The sequence below is a fragment of the Salarias fasciatus genome, chromosome 5 (genome assembly GCF_902148845.1).
Source record: "Salarias fasciatus chromosome 5, fSalaFa1.1, whole genome shotgun sequence".
Classification (NCBI taxonomy): Eukaryota; Metazoa; Chordata; class Actinopteri; order Blenniiformes; family Blenniidae; genus Salarias; species Salarias fasciatus.
In genome coordinates, this window is record NC_043749.1 from 28,427,331 (window position 1) to 28,442,413 (window position 15,083).

The 15,083-nt window shown below is 43.1% G+C and overlaps 1 protein-coding gene across 1 annotated transcript in view; it reads left to right on the plus strand.

The window, feature by feature from the left end:
- Window positions 1-14,050, plus strand: part of LOC115388476 (V-set domain containing T-cell activation inhibitor 1-like) — a 208,995-nt gene extending 194,945 nt beyond the window's left edge. The window contains exon 5 of the mRNA XM_030091639.1: window positions 13,761-14,050. Coding sequence (XP_029947499.1) covers window positions 13,761-14,050 — 290 coding nt within the window. The remainder of the gene's footprint in view (window positions 1-13,760) is intronic.
- Window positions 14,051-15,083: the final 1,033 nt, after the last annotated feature.

A 15,083-nucleotide genomic window follows, 5' to 3' on the forward strand; every position in this document is an offset into this window, starting at 1 on the left:
GAGTGCAGAAGTGAACATAATTATTTGAAGGTTGAATTTTTTTGTTTTAGAAACACTTTTCTTTTATTGGTCGGATGGAATATGCTAATTTTTTTGGATAGAGATTGTTGGTTTTTCTTTACTTTTTGTCCAAGAAAAACCAACTGTGATGTTTTTTACTTGAATAACAGCAGGAATGTGTGTGTGCTGTCCTCTCTGGTCAAACACTGGGATGTGTGTATCAGCTGATTAAAAGGTTATCTCTGAGATCATTTCCTACTATTCAGTATTTAATACTCTGAGGTTTCAGGCAGGTTGACAGCAGGACAGATTTTACTAAAAATCTCCACAGTTTTACAGCTTCTCTGGATTTCTCTATTTGCCTCTCATTCACTGTATTTAAAGGCTAAAATGATCAAATCTGTTCATGTTTGACCATCAATACTCTTTATTTCCGGAGGTTCCATGTAAATCATCAGGTGTGATCAGAGGATTCATTTAATCTGATCAGGATCCATTCAGTCTGAAATCAGGAGAAGCTGGAAGTGAAGAAGAGATCAGTCTGAGCTGGAGCTGTGAAAATGGAGCACAGGAAGAAATAAAGTGACTCAACTCATCATGCTGCTGTTTGAAAACAAACTGAGGGTGAATTCCAAGAGAGTGCTGCCAGATTACCATCAACAAACTTTCACCTGAGAGAGTTTATTGTCACTGTTCATTCACTTACGGTAAGTTTAATTTCTTTAGTGCAGTAAAAGTCATAAAGTGAGCTGCTGACACACTTTCAGATTAACTTCCTGATGTGATGCAGCACTCCGTCCTGATCCACTGGTGGAGGATTCAGGAAGTTCCTCTCCTCTGGGAATAAAACCAGAGATCACTGCAGTTTTTCTCTACTACTGTACTAGTACTGGTTCTTAGAAAGTTGTAGTTTCACTGTTCAACTGGTAGATTATGTGAGTAAGCATGGTCAGAGTTGGACTTTATATTTACACACAATTCTAGCCTCCTGACAGAACTGAGCAGAGGTGAGAAGCTTCAGAATAAATTCCTTCATTCATCCGAAAAGGTAAATAATGTTTCTGTCAGCTCCTCTGCTGTTTGCTATAGAATTCTAAAGCCTCATGACTGATCAGATCCTCTGGATGTCTCCACCCTGCAGTGAAGAGAGAGGAGCCTCCACTGTTTGCTCCATCCAGATGTTCTGAAGTGGATGATCAGTGTTTAGAAATGATTGATCAGTCAGGTGGAGGAGAAGGTCCCACGATTGAACTCTGACTCTATTTTAAGTTCCTCAGGATGTTATGTTTGTTTTCTGGTAATAAATAAATCGAGAACCTTCCATGGAAATCATCTGTTTAATCAAATACAGCAAGTAATGACAAAGCACATTGATTTTTAGCTGCAAAGTAGGATTTTTTAGTAACTGAAATAAACCAGAAGTATAAATAAGCTCATTATGAGCACACTAAGAAGATATTAAAAGTATAAATCTTGTATATTCTTAAGATCTACTGTGGAGAAAACAATCTTCTTATCAGCAGATCATAAAGAGTCTGACGTGTAAATCAAACACACCTCATCACTCTGAGTTCAGAGAAATAACTGTCATACCTGCTGCAGCCATGGACCTGCTGCCAGCTCTCTGCCTCTGTCTGCTCATCTGCTCCGGAGCTGCGTTCAGCCATCAGACCGGTAAGAAAAGCCTCTGTGTCTTCAGCTCCACTGGATTCTCCTCAGTTTACTGCGCAGCTGATGAGAGGAGCCACAGTTTAACATGAAGGCTTCATCCTGCATCAGTCCTTCCTCCTGTTTGCTGCTGTGCGCTCACTAAATGCTGCGTCCTCTTTCCAGTCTGCAGCTCTTTGACTTGACATGAACAGACTGACTTTAGAATCCAGACCTGCAGCACATCAGCTTGGAACAACGAGGACTGAAGAGAGAAAAACACCAATCAGGTCATTTCTCACCTGAATATTCAGATTTATGACTCATGTCAGAAAGTGTTACAAATATTATATAAACCAAGCGGATAAAATGTGGATTACATGTCAGGATTCAGATTTAAAGCAACAGTTTTGAAGGATTTTATTTAGGGCTGTCAAATGATTAAAATTTTTAATGAGATTAATCATAGCTTACAAATTAATTAATCATGATTAATGACAAATAATCGCAATTTCCAACTATGTCTGAAATATACCCTTTTTTCCTGTATTGCATTAACAAAAAAACCACAGGACATGATTATATATATATATTTAACGTGATGTGTTTTATATTTAAGGCTCCAAATACAATAAATATTCAAAAACTAAAACATGCACACCATAATGTGTGTGTGTGTGTGTGTGTGTGTGTGTTTGTGTGTGTGTGTGTGTGTGTGTGTGTGTGTGTGTGTGTGTGTGTGTGTGTGTGGTGTGTGTGCAGTGCTCCCTCTGCAGTCCCTCTAAAGTTGGCTTTTGGCAGGAGTTACATTTTCAGGTCTGTAACAAATGTAGGAGCACAAGAAAAGTAAAACTAAGAGATAACACTTTTTTCTTGCACAATTAAACGGGTCATTCTTACCCAGTGTTCCTTTTTGTGTGGAAAACAGAAAACTACTTCAACATTTTTTAACCAAACTAGTAGAATCCATGGGGCAGCCGGCTTATCTCCCTCCATATTGCTTTCTTCTTCTGTTTTGATAAATTAATTGATGCCAGGCCTCCTCTGCCTCCTGTCTGCTGCCTGTCCAGCTTCACATGTCCGCGTGGGTGCACATTGGTCCGCGTGACGTAAAAATCGTCATGAATTCCTGTCCTCTAGGGTCCACGTACGTCTGCGCAGCAGCCAGATTTTGAGACCGCGTTGCGCGATCGCGGCAGTCTATGCATGCGCCAGAGCACCACAGCAAACAAAACATGACGGTAAAGTGAAAGTAGACGGAGCTCCAGCCTGATGGCTCCACTTAAAGACACCGAGAGAGTGAAAAACTCGTGGAAAGAGAGAGAGAGACTCTGTCTGGAGGGAGGAGAAGGTCTGCAGACAGAAGTGAAAGTAACTCATCGCTCCTGCGCCGCCCTGCGATTCAGAAACAGAAAAAAAGGCTAAATAAACTTTAAAACTTTAATACAGCTTGCATTCCACACGGGTGCACTACCGCCACCCGCTGGCAGAGGTGAGGCTTGTCATGATGCGCATGCATTAAACTGCGTTAAAAACCTAATGAGATTAATTAAATTAACGCAATTAATGCGTAGTTTTTGACAGCCCTAATTTTATCATGTGTGCACTTCCTTGAAGCTCTCCCGCATTTCTGTTGCTCTTTCAGAGTAAAATCACATTTCCTGTTTGTCTTTGACCCATTTGGATTCTCTGATATGAAATGACCCCTGATGAGAATCAATTCATTTTTATTGCATCAAATGCTGGTTTTATAGCAGTAAGGAGAATTCAGCAGAGGTTAACTCACATGAGGCTGTTAATGATTGTGTGATTTCCAGCTTTTATTGGGTCAGATTTATTATTCTGAGTTGTTGCTGTTCTGAGTTTCCTCCTTCACTCAGGACCAACTTCTGTTTTTCTGTGTTGTGGTTCTTCCTGCTGGAGTGGTTTTTCTCTCCACATCTTCAGGTGGAGACAGATCACCTGTTCAGCAGCCACATGGTGCCTAAAAGTTCATTTGGCTTCTTTCCTCTCACTTTTTCCATCTTTTATTTGTCTCCTCTTGATTATATGATTTCTTACTTCAGTTAATTTGTTTTGAATTCTGGTATAAAATATCGCTGGACCTGACAGGGGGACAGAGAGAGAGAGAGAGAGAGAGAGAGAGAGAGAGAGAGAGAGAGAGAGCGTAGGAGAAACAGAAACAAAAAGGAGCGAAGGAAGAGAGTAAAGAGACACAACGATCCTTTGATTGGAACCGACACTCCAGACGACCGGCTACTACACCTGAACAGAGATATAACAGAGAATGACCTTCTTTTAGGAGGCATAACTGGTAATTATCCAGGACATGCAAGCTGAGGATCCAGCTGTGAAATTACAAACTAGAGCATCAGGAGAGACCGAATACAGAGAGCCAGTCTTGCTGGGCTCTGGACACCCAGGGCGGGCAGAGCCGAGGGCCCTGTTGGGGCCCACCGACATCCGACCCCCAAAGTGAAACAAAACTCATCACTGATCATATCCTGGATTTTATTATGATACAATTCAATGTTACATGTTGCTACACAGTATGAAGAATTAAAATGAAATCTGATTCAATGTAACAAGTTACAGAAGGACACATTGTAATGTCTGAAAATGATTTAATATGAAACAGTGTCAAGTGTTTGATCCATATTCAAAGCTCTGTTCCCTCTTTGTCCCGATAAAAACACATTTGTACCACAGACTGCTGCAGAGATACAACAACGATCCTTTGGTTGGAACCGACATTCCAGATGAGCAGCCACTACACCTGAACAGAGATATAACAGAGAACACACTACGATGGACTGTTAAGGAGGCATTACTGATAATTATCCGGAATGCGCAGGGCCGGCCCGTGCATCTCAGGTGCCCTAAACGAGCCTGAGACGAGCGCCCCATGGGTTTCCGAGTGGTGCCGACAGTTGTTGAGCAGGGGGCGATGCCGAGCAATGCCGAGCGATGCCGAGCGGGGCGGGGCACAGAGCGGGGCTCAGACGGAACATGGAGCATCGCGGCCACACACTCATCGTGTGTGGCCTCCCCTTTGTGGTTGTGGCCCTAAACAACCGCATAGAGTGTTTATGCCAGCTGCCGGCCCTGGGAATGCGCAAACTGAGGATCCAGGTGTCAAATTACAAACCAGAGCAGCAGGAGAGACCTCATACAGAGAGCCATTATTCTAATATCCCACAAGACAACACAGTGACTGAGTCTACATGCAGAATATGAAGAGGGCAGAGTGATTAAAGATGAACGTGATCATGTAACTATGACCTCTGACCTCTGAGAGAGTCAGAAGCAGGTCAGAAAGACCCTCAGGACCCAGACACTGACAACCAACCCCCAAAGTGACAAGGCCTGAATCCGGTCAAGTGTTCATCAATCAATCAATCAAACTTTATTTGTAGAGCACTTTTCATATTCATAAAAACTGTACAAAGTGCTGAACAGTAAAATCAGTCATAAAAACTAAAAAGAAAAAAAAAACTGCACCTTCAATCAGGAACGAATGCACACACACACACACAGACACAGACACACACACACACACACACACACACACCCATGTGTACACGCACACACACACACACACACACACACACACATACAAACAGACACACACCCAATCTGTTTCATATAAAAGAGGAGACGTGGTTAAACAGGTTGTAAAGTTGTTTCTGCAGCAGCTGAAGAGAGTGAAGTCCAAACTCTGCAGGTCTCCAACAACTGCAACGGGTCAAACATGAGTTTAGACCCGGGGAGAAACGAGGCTGAATGTTTTAACAGTGATTTGTCTTGTTTCAGGCTTTCTGTGTGGAGTTTCCATGTTCTCCCTGAGCTGTTCTCTTACTGATACCATTCATGACCCTGAGAATTCATTTAAAGACGATGTAGGAGCCATTTATCATTTCTTTGATTGACCACCAGGGGGAGCAGGAGGGCTGAAGGTATATCAGGAGAGCACAGGTGATGAGCTGCAGGTGTGCAGAGAGGGACGGCTGACAGTCTTTTGACCGTGTCTAATCAGCATGTGGATCGTGTTTGTCCGGCTTGTGGAAGTGGAACATGGGAGAGCTTTCCTGCTCCAACTGTCACCCGTAAACAGTGGATTTATGTGCGCCAAAGGAAATAAATGGGTCGCAGCACCCAGATGGAGAAAGTGTGGGATTCTTTGATTGACTCGTCGTGTGGATACACGTCCGAGACGATTCTCCCTCTCCACCCTCAGGAACTCAAAGAGTATCAGCACAGATCAGGAATGGGCTGTACAGACGAGCGGTTTGGAGGAAGCGGAGCTTCATTTTCAGTTATTCACTTCGCCTCTTCTTCCTTTTTCTCTTCCAGGGTCAGAGGTCATCAGGAAGATCGTCAAAGAAGACCAAGATGCTCTTTTATCTTGTTCTCTGGATGGTAGAAATATTGCAGAAGACGTGTTCAACTGGAAGACAGACGGCAGCAGTGGGCATGAGGTGTTTGTCTACGCTGGAGGCAGATCCCACACAGACCGCCTTCCGGGTCAGAATGATCACTTTAAAGATCGGGTGTTTCATTTCCCTGAGCAGCTGGCAGTCGGTAACGCCTCCATAGTGATCACAAAAACCCAGGTGACAGATAGCGGGAATTACACCTGCTATTTTCCCTTTCATAAGCCCAAAAGACGAGCCCAGTATGAGCTGATTGTTGGTGAGTGTCCTCATTCAGACGGTGACAGACAGCTTTGTATTTCCAGAAGTGACTGGTTCAAGTGTCTCAGATGGACTCAGGTCAGAAAGAGAAACACATCCAGGAGAAACTCCATGTTTCCTCCTTCAAACAGTTTCTGGCCTCAGTTATCAAAGTTCCAACAAAGAACAGTTTGATTTGAGCTCAGTTAAATTCTCCTGACTGGTTCTCAGCTGACAGATCAGTTCCCCACAGTTCCTGATGTGTTGGTTCTGTCCTCTGGACAGGAAATCATCACGAGCTTGTTGAGACCTGACTGAAGGTCATGAGGAAACAGTTTTAGTCATTTTCTGTTCCCTCAGAGCAGTTTTACTCTCTCTTCTCCAAACTGTTGAGTTCAGCTTCAGAGCCTTTGTATTTCCTCCATCAGCATCTGTTGTGTTTGGTTCTTTCTACAAAAATGGCTGCTGCTTTGGGTTTCACGGAGTTTGGGTTTAATGAGCTGTTCACAACAACACATCCATTCTAACTCTCTGGCAGTAGAGTCCTTACCTGCAGTATCTTTTCCCACACATTCGAAAATATAATGCATTAGAACGTTATAATGCAAGTGGACTCTTGGATCCTGGCCGGTCTGCATCCACCCTTGAGGTGTTTGCGTCTGCCATCACGACGGGTCACAAGGGCTTCGGCCGCTTTTCAGCGCGCAGCCATCCGCTGGTTCCTACGGGGTGCGTGCAGGCTGAGGCCTTCCCCTCGACATGTGGTTCCCCCTTGGAACCTCCACACTGTGTTGGAGGGTCTGGGGGGACCTCCGTTTGAGCCTCTGGAACAGACGGACGTCTGTTTTCTGTCTTTCAAGACTGTCCTCCTTTTGGCTTTGGCCAAATGAATCAGTGATTTGTGCGCCCTTTTGGTCCATCCCTCCTGCTTATTGTTCAGTCAAGATGGCGGACTGGTTCTTCTCTGGCCCAATTTGGCTTTTCAGGCCAAGGTGATTACCTCGGACTTTCGGTCACAAATGCTAGGTGCGTTCGACATGAGAAAGCCAGAGGCAGACCTTTAAGACTTTTGAGCCGCCCCGCCCAGATTTGGCCCGGCGTCACTGACACGTAGGACCTACGTAGGGCATCGAAAACTCGCGAGACCCAAACGAGATCGGTCACAGAGGGAGCCGCGTGAGCTGCTGGAGAGCAACTCACCGTGGCTACCTGGCCCACCTCTCTGGTTCATCCAGGCAGGGGATTGGACCCCAGCCCACTCGTCATCAGTTTGATGACAACACGCTTTATTTGCATAAATAAACACCCAGTCCCGGCTCCAGCCCAGTGTAGAGGGGGGAGGGGGGGCGGCTACAAACGGGGGCGGGGGGCGCAAAGGTGGCGAAAAAGTAACGGAGCAACACAAACACAGAATCCACAGATCAGAGGCCTGTTGTACTGTGTCCAACAACGTATGATCATCAACCACATTGCTAAAAAGCACAAATAGTAATAAAACAAATGATAAAATAACCAGCCCTCACCTTTAGCAGAGCTGGAGTCTCCCCCCTTTTTTTTTTTTTTTTGGAATTTTGAATAGCACAACACTTCATATTGATATGACCAAGCCAGTGGAGTTTGCTGTTGTTTTTAAGCACAAAATAGACTGAAAACTTTATTTATTAATTTTTTGGACTGAGGGGGTGAGGCAGTCTGCCCCCCCTTGACGTCTGGTCGCACTTGCAGCAGCAGGCACGCTTCACATGACTGAAGCCAAAACGTAACTTAAAATTATTCTGTTTTTAAATTTTATTTATTTCAGTTAACTGAATATGAATTAACACAATGTGACACACACAAGAAATTATGAATTCTTTTGTTTTTAATAAGAAAAACAAAATTACCCCTCTGACAGCCAGGGGGGTGCAAGGAGGCACAGGAGGGGGGCATTTCCCCCCTAATTGACCCCCTGACGACGGGCCTGTAAACACCCCCCACTGTGGGAGTCATGAGAAACACCAACATGGAGAACATAGGGTTGTCCGAGTTGGAGGCAGACTTATAACTCCGCCCCACGGCTGCGCCGTCTGCTTCGTCTAGCTCTGTCTGCCTCTGGCTTTGCCATCATGAACGCACCTAATACTTATCAGGGCACTTGACACTCCACCGGGCTCATCAGTGGACGAGGCGCGGCTGTGGTTGCTGTGTCTGGTCAGGGCTTTGCGTTGCTACGTGGAGGGCACAGCTGGCTTCTGGGCTATGGACCAGCTGTTTGTGGGGTTTGGGGCCAGGGGGCGTGGTGGTGCTCTGCTGTTGTCCCAGCGCCTTGCCCACTGGGTTGGTGGTGCTATTGCTGCGGCTTACGAGGCACGGAACTGTCCTCCGCCGGCAGTGATCCAGGCCTCTGTGGGTGACATCTGTCAGGCTGCCTCCTGGTCTTCGGCGTCCACCTTTGTGCGGTCATATCTCATGGATATGTGCACGGATATGGGCTCTGTTGAGGCCTTACCCGGCGTGTGTGTGTTTGCTGTCGTTATGTCACGACTGTTTCTGACACATGTACGGTCAGCGCCTCGGAGCGAGGGCGCTTGACGTTGGTGTCTTGGGGCTCTGTGGGCGGTGCCTGGCGTACAGCCTGCTTTGCTCCTTCATTCCCGCACCAATCTTGTCAGCCTGTAGTTACGTTTAGTAACTATTATTTGTTGTTTGTTTTACAACTTGTTTGACCTTTCTCACATGCACGGCATCCACAGCTGATTTGTTTGGGATGACTTTACTTCTCAGGTCAGATTGCTGACATTGTATTTCTTCAGATTGCCTAGCCATTATGATAACTTTAGCAAGGGTTAGATCTTTGTCCAGCTGCATTCTCTCTGACAGTGACAAACCTTTTAGCCCCACCACAAGCCTCTCTCTCAAAGCTCATCGTGGAGTGCACCGTACTCACAGTTTCCTGCAAGCACATAAAGTGCTGTTATGAATGAATCCACTGGTTCTGATGGCTGTTGCCCTATTAGCATCTGAGGAGTTGTTCAGGTTACTCGCCAGTCTGAAGCGCTCAAAACATCTGATCCACTTTTCCCTCTCCTGGGATTTTGCAAAGTCAAAAGGCTCCGGTGGTTTGATGGTGAAGGTTGCTGCTGGGGTTGCTGCCGCGGCCGCCATTACCGGACCTGTCGGCGCGTTCGCTTGGGCAGCTGCATCTGTTGTTCATATTTAATCTTGTTCTCTTGCAACCTTTTTGTTTTTCTTTTGCAACTGTTCTGTTCTTCTGCAACAGCTTCCTTGCCTTTCTTTGTAAGCATTTATCATTTCATCACAGCAGCAGTGTGTTCCCTGGCATCAGTCCAGTGTTCCCTGGCTGGTTGCTCTGTGTTCCCTTCACAGCAGCTTCTTCAGTCTCTCTCAGTCTTCTTCCTTCTGTTCCCTGTCAGCACATGTTGTGTTGCTCCAGTGGATCTCAGCACCCTGGCCGGTCAGAGGAACATGCTGCTGCAGTGCTGAAGGACCACAGAATGCAACACTTGAGGCTGAATGATGAGTTTTCAGCTTCTTTGTCTCTTTAAAACTCACTGATGGATGTAATAATGCAGACGGCAGAAGAAGAAAGAAGTCCACTGTCCATACAGAGGTTCTCTCTCTTCTTGGAGACAGTAAAGTCTGTTTCATTCATTGCAGCCTGGTTGATTAAAGACAGTGAGACTTTTCCAGGTGAATGTTTCAAACTCTAACTGTGAGCAGAGAGTTAACAAGTCTTGAAGAAAAGTAAAAGAGTTGAAACAAAGATCCCACTGTAGATGTGTCTCCTGACTGAAGCCATCTGTTCCTCACCTGAACCAGTCTCCTCTGGAAATACATGAAGATGCTGCTGAAATGTCACCGTCTCCATTTTGAATGTGGAATAAAGTGTTTAACTCTTCTGTGTTTCTTTCCCTTCAGTTTGAGCTGAATGTCAGGTTCATGAAAAGTCTAACATGTGCTTTCTTTTTCCTTTCAGAGTATATCTTAAAACCCAGAAACATCCCAGGTGAGTCCTGCTTTGAAACACTTTACTCAGCCTGACATCTCACCTGGAGTCACACAGTTATTGTCCTGAACTTTAGAAGCTGCTGAGAGAATAAAAACTAGTTTTTCTTCTATTTAATGAGATAAAATCTTAAAATCTTCTTATTATGAAGAAAAAGGTGTTTCTCTAATCTCGTAATATTTTGTTAGCTTTTGGGTGTCTGACCTGTGGCTCGTGGCCCCTCAGAAGTTCTGCTGAGCAGCTTCAGCATCAAAGCACCAGTGTGAGGGAGAGTTTCAGAAATCTGATCACATCAATCCAAATCCTGAGAAGAAACAAATGATCCAGTTTTAACCTGAAGACAAACTGAGACACAAAAGATTCACTTTTTGGCTCAGATTCAACAAATGAAGTTGGAAATAAAGTTTTTTCAGTTTTGATGTTTTAAAGGTAACATACCAGCTCGGAAGACTTATTGAGTTTTCACTGGATTTAAACCTAAAAAATGTTGAAACTGTTTACATTTTTGAACTTGTTCAGACTTTGTAAGATGATTTTCATCCAATCTGGTCTTCAGAGTGAGCTTGTGTCTTTTGGCAGAACATATTTGACATTTGGACCTTTTGATTGTCATTATGCTTTACTTATCATGTGCATTAATATAAAATTCTTTTGTATGAAATCTAAAAACCTGAATGACTTTCAGTCTTGAATGAAGAATCGACCAACCAGAATGAGATTTCAGTGAAGTTAAATGTTCATAATAATTCTGTAAGTAATATTTAAATTGTTACAAAGTACACAGTAACAATGATAAAAAAACATGGTTATCTCATAAAAGTTATCTTATAAAATTTTGAAGTTCAGAGACAAAGTGATAATAAAAATTACTTTGGAAACGGTTTAAGAACATCAACATAACTGAAGTTGTGTGTTAATTAATCTATGTTTGCTTTTGTCTTCCACCAACAGGAAAAGTAAAAGTTTAACTATTTTACACATTAAAATGTAGTTTATCAGTTTTTTGATTTTTTAAATAAATATCAAATGTTAACAAGACTTAAAATAAGGAAAAGAAAATCCAACAGAAAATAAGTGAAGAAAGAAAAGCTCCTTCATCTTCAGATTTCACTTTGTCCAGTTTTAACTGTTAATCATTTCTCTGAGGTTTTGCTGTGATGATTTCTTCAGCAGTGAGAAGATGTTATTCAAATTTTATACTGAAGGAAAAAAATAACATTACAACAAAAACTAGTTTTGATTTTGAAATCACAATGAAGAAGAAAAGAGTCCAGAGTTGTTTCGTCTCTTGTGAGACTCATTAAGATTTTTTTCTTTTCCAGGAGCAGTCCAGAAGCCCATCACAACTCTTGAACAAACTAATGCTGGAGTTCTGCTCCGATGTGACGTTGAGGGAGCTTGTCCTAAACCCAGAGTGGAGTGGAGGGACAGTTCTGGAAACGTCTTTCCTGCTGAACCGAAGTTCACACAGAAAGACAAGAAATTTGATGTTTTCCTTCAAGTTACTGTGACCGAGAGCGGAAAATATCGATGTGTAGCGACACAGGAGGAAATCCACAGTCAGGTCTACACCGAGACATATGTTCCTGTTCCAGGTGAGTCCATTATCGAATGTTGTCATTCTATTGTGATTTTCAAATCTTTAACACTTTTACAACAAAAAGAAAATCCTGCTGTGAACAGTGCACTTGTGGCTGAAGATCTTTAAAACTTCATTGTTTAAGACTGAGTTGGATTGTCGAGTTTTGACAGTTCAGTCACTGTTGGGTTCAAAGGTCAATTTTCTAAAGAAATTATGGTGTGGACGACAAGTGTCCTGTTCTGTTAAAATAGAAACCAAAGTGTTTGGAAAATGACTCCAACCTGGTTTAGATCAGAGGGTCCACTGTTGTACTGGAGGGTCGACATCCTGCATGTTTCAGGTCTCTTCCAGTTTGAGGAGGTTTGATGAAGACAGAATCATGAGATTCAGGTTTTCTGAAGTCAGGAATCATCTGAGAGAAGCAGGCTAAAACCCTCCAGGACTGCAGCTTCACACCCTGATTTCCAGCTTCAGTCACTGGTTTGGATTTAATTCTTCACTGAGCAGATCTTTGAAGACATTCAGGAAGTTTTCAAGCTGCTGAGAGACGATCAGCCTTCAGAGATTTATGACTTTTTATAGACAGAAGAAATTAACACTGTTCCACAGATAGATGTATTGACCTAGAACATGAAACATTTTCTGAAACATCTTGAAATGTTGTAAAAGTTCAGGAATGCTCGAATATTTAAAATATTTCAGAACAAATCTGAATAATATCACAACACAGGACTATTAACAGCATCATGCTGAAGCTTAAATCTTCCCAAAATCCAGAATTAAAGTGATAATCGTCCCGTTTGATGGCAGCAGGCAGGAAAGTTCCTGTTGTTCCTCTGAACAATAAAGTTAATGTTTGAATCTGTGAAGAGTGTTTTAAGAGGATGCTCTGCTTTATTTTCCCAATGTTTATAGTTTATACTCTGTAACTTTAACTTGTAATTAATGTGTTGAACGATCAGTTAGAATCAGAATTACCAGATAAAACTCAAGAAATCCCAGAAGTGAAGCTCCTCCCCCTCAGGTCACCTGCTGCTTTATTCTGAACATTTACCTTCAAACTTGTAGTTTTTCATGTTTCCTCTTCAGGGAAATGAATTCTCCCTCTGATGTGAATCCAGCTCTCAGGACATGTTAGTGAGTGAAGCAGTTCACAGTTCAGAGAGCTGAGATTCAATAATCCCTCAAATTAAACTCCACTTTTTATCAACTCACTGATGTGAGATTAAAAGAAGAATCAGAACCAATGAGATGATTTCTGTTTCACTCAGATGTTGATCAGTCAGTCAGTGGTCACTGTATCAGATCCAGATGTTGATCAGTCAGTCAGTGGTCACTGTATCAGATCCAGATGTTGTCTTCCCTCCAGCTGTCCTTCAGTGTGAGTGTCAGGGAGTCAGGTCTCCAGTGTGTTTGTGTTGCAGTGAAAGCTGCTGCTTCTCTCTCATCAAAGCTCTTTCTCATGTTTCTCCTTCTTTCTGGACTCAACTGGAGCAGAAGGTTCAAACTGGGATCAATAGGAAGCCGTTCAACACAACACGTCTCTGATGAGGATTCAGGATGAAACCCTGCAGGACCATGTTTCATCTTTTAGACAATCCTTCCTGATTGGTGGAGTTTGAATTGACTCAAACACTAAAATTCACCAACAACTGATGAGAAAAGTTCCATCAGGAGGAAGATTTTAGATTTTTCTAAAGAAAGTGAACAGAAATGTTTGTGGAGTTTAAAGTTCTTCAAAGCTGGATTGCACTAATATATTGACAGCTTGCATTTTCCTGTACATTACTTTATTTACAGTTGAGAACAAAACAAATCCAAAAATAAAATCACATAATGTTCTGATTCTCAGGAGCAGCCTCCAAACCATCTGTAACAAACCTCAAACAAACCAGCGACTGGGCTCTTCTGCAGTGTGAAGTTCTTGGAGCTTCTCCTAAACCTTCAGTTTTCTGGAAAGATGATTCTGGAAACATCATCAAGTCTGAAGAACCTGAAGTGACAGAAAGACGAGGAAGCTACGACATCGTCCTCCAAACCACTGTGACCAAAGAAGGTTTCTATCACTGTGAAGTGACTCAGGCGGAGATCAGCCATCAAGTTTCTGCGAAGACAAATGTTTTCTTTGGTGGTGAGTTTTAATTCAATTTGTCTCATGACAGGATCTGACATTTGTAAAGATAAAAGATTCAGAACTCTGAGAAAGCAGAGAAATGTCTCTCTGAGTCCATCTTGTGGAGTTTCCAGTGAACGTCTCCAGTCTGAGCGTCCAATCACAGCTCAGCTTCAGCAGCTCATTTCTAACATGAAGCTCTGAGCAGAAAAACACTCAGTCAGACTGAAGAAGTGACAGATCCTGAAAGATCCAGTGATCTGAGAGAAGAAGAGCAGAATCTCTCTCTGAGTGTCTGCATGTGGAAAATCTCCATCAGTCCAGAGTCTGAATAGAATTCCAGACAAATGGAGGAGAAATCATTTCTCCAGTCCAACATTTTCAAGCTGAAGAGTTTTGAGTGAGTTGAGTGTAAATGTTTGATGAGTGGAGAGCAGGATGTGATCTGAGGAGAAGTTTCTCCTGATGGAGACTGAAGGTTGGAGGAAATGTGACTGAATGAGAGCAGATCAGTGAGTGGAACAGACTGACACAGTGTGAGTGAGTCCAGTCATCTGATTCATCCTGAGAGGTCAGAGGTCATCCACACAGGTCTCTGGAACCAGACTGAGGAAGATCCAGCATCATCTTCACTCCCTGGACCTTCATGTCCACCTTCTGCTCTCTGAGTCTGAGGCCTTCTGTCACTGTGGTTCAGTGGTGAGCACAGCTCAGGGTCACTGGTTCGATTCCCTGCAGACGTTTCAGCTGGAAAACATGCAGATCATTTCATCTGTGGAGGCTTCACAGGGACTGATGTCCTGTTTCAACACAGGGCAGGAGATGAAATACCTTTTCATTCAACCTTACTGCAGCTAAATGACATAAAAGAGTTTCATAAAATTGAAATTCTTCAAAAAAACACCAACAAAATATTTTTTGAGGCACTGTTCTTGAAATATTCCTAACTTGAACATTTTTTAACACTCCTCAATGAAACTTTTGCACAGTGAGACATTTTATCCTCCAATAAACTTTTTGTCTTCAGTTTCAGACTCTCTTCCCATCGGATGGATTGTTGCT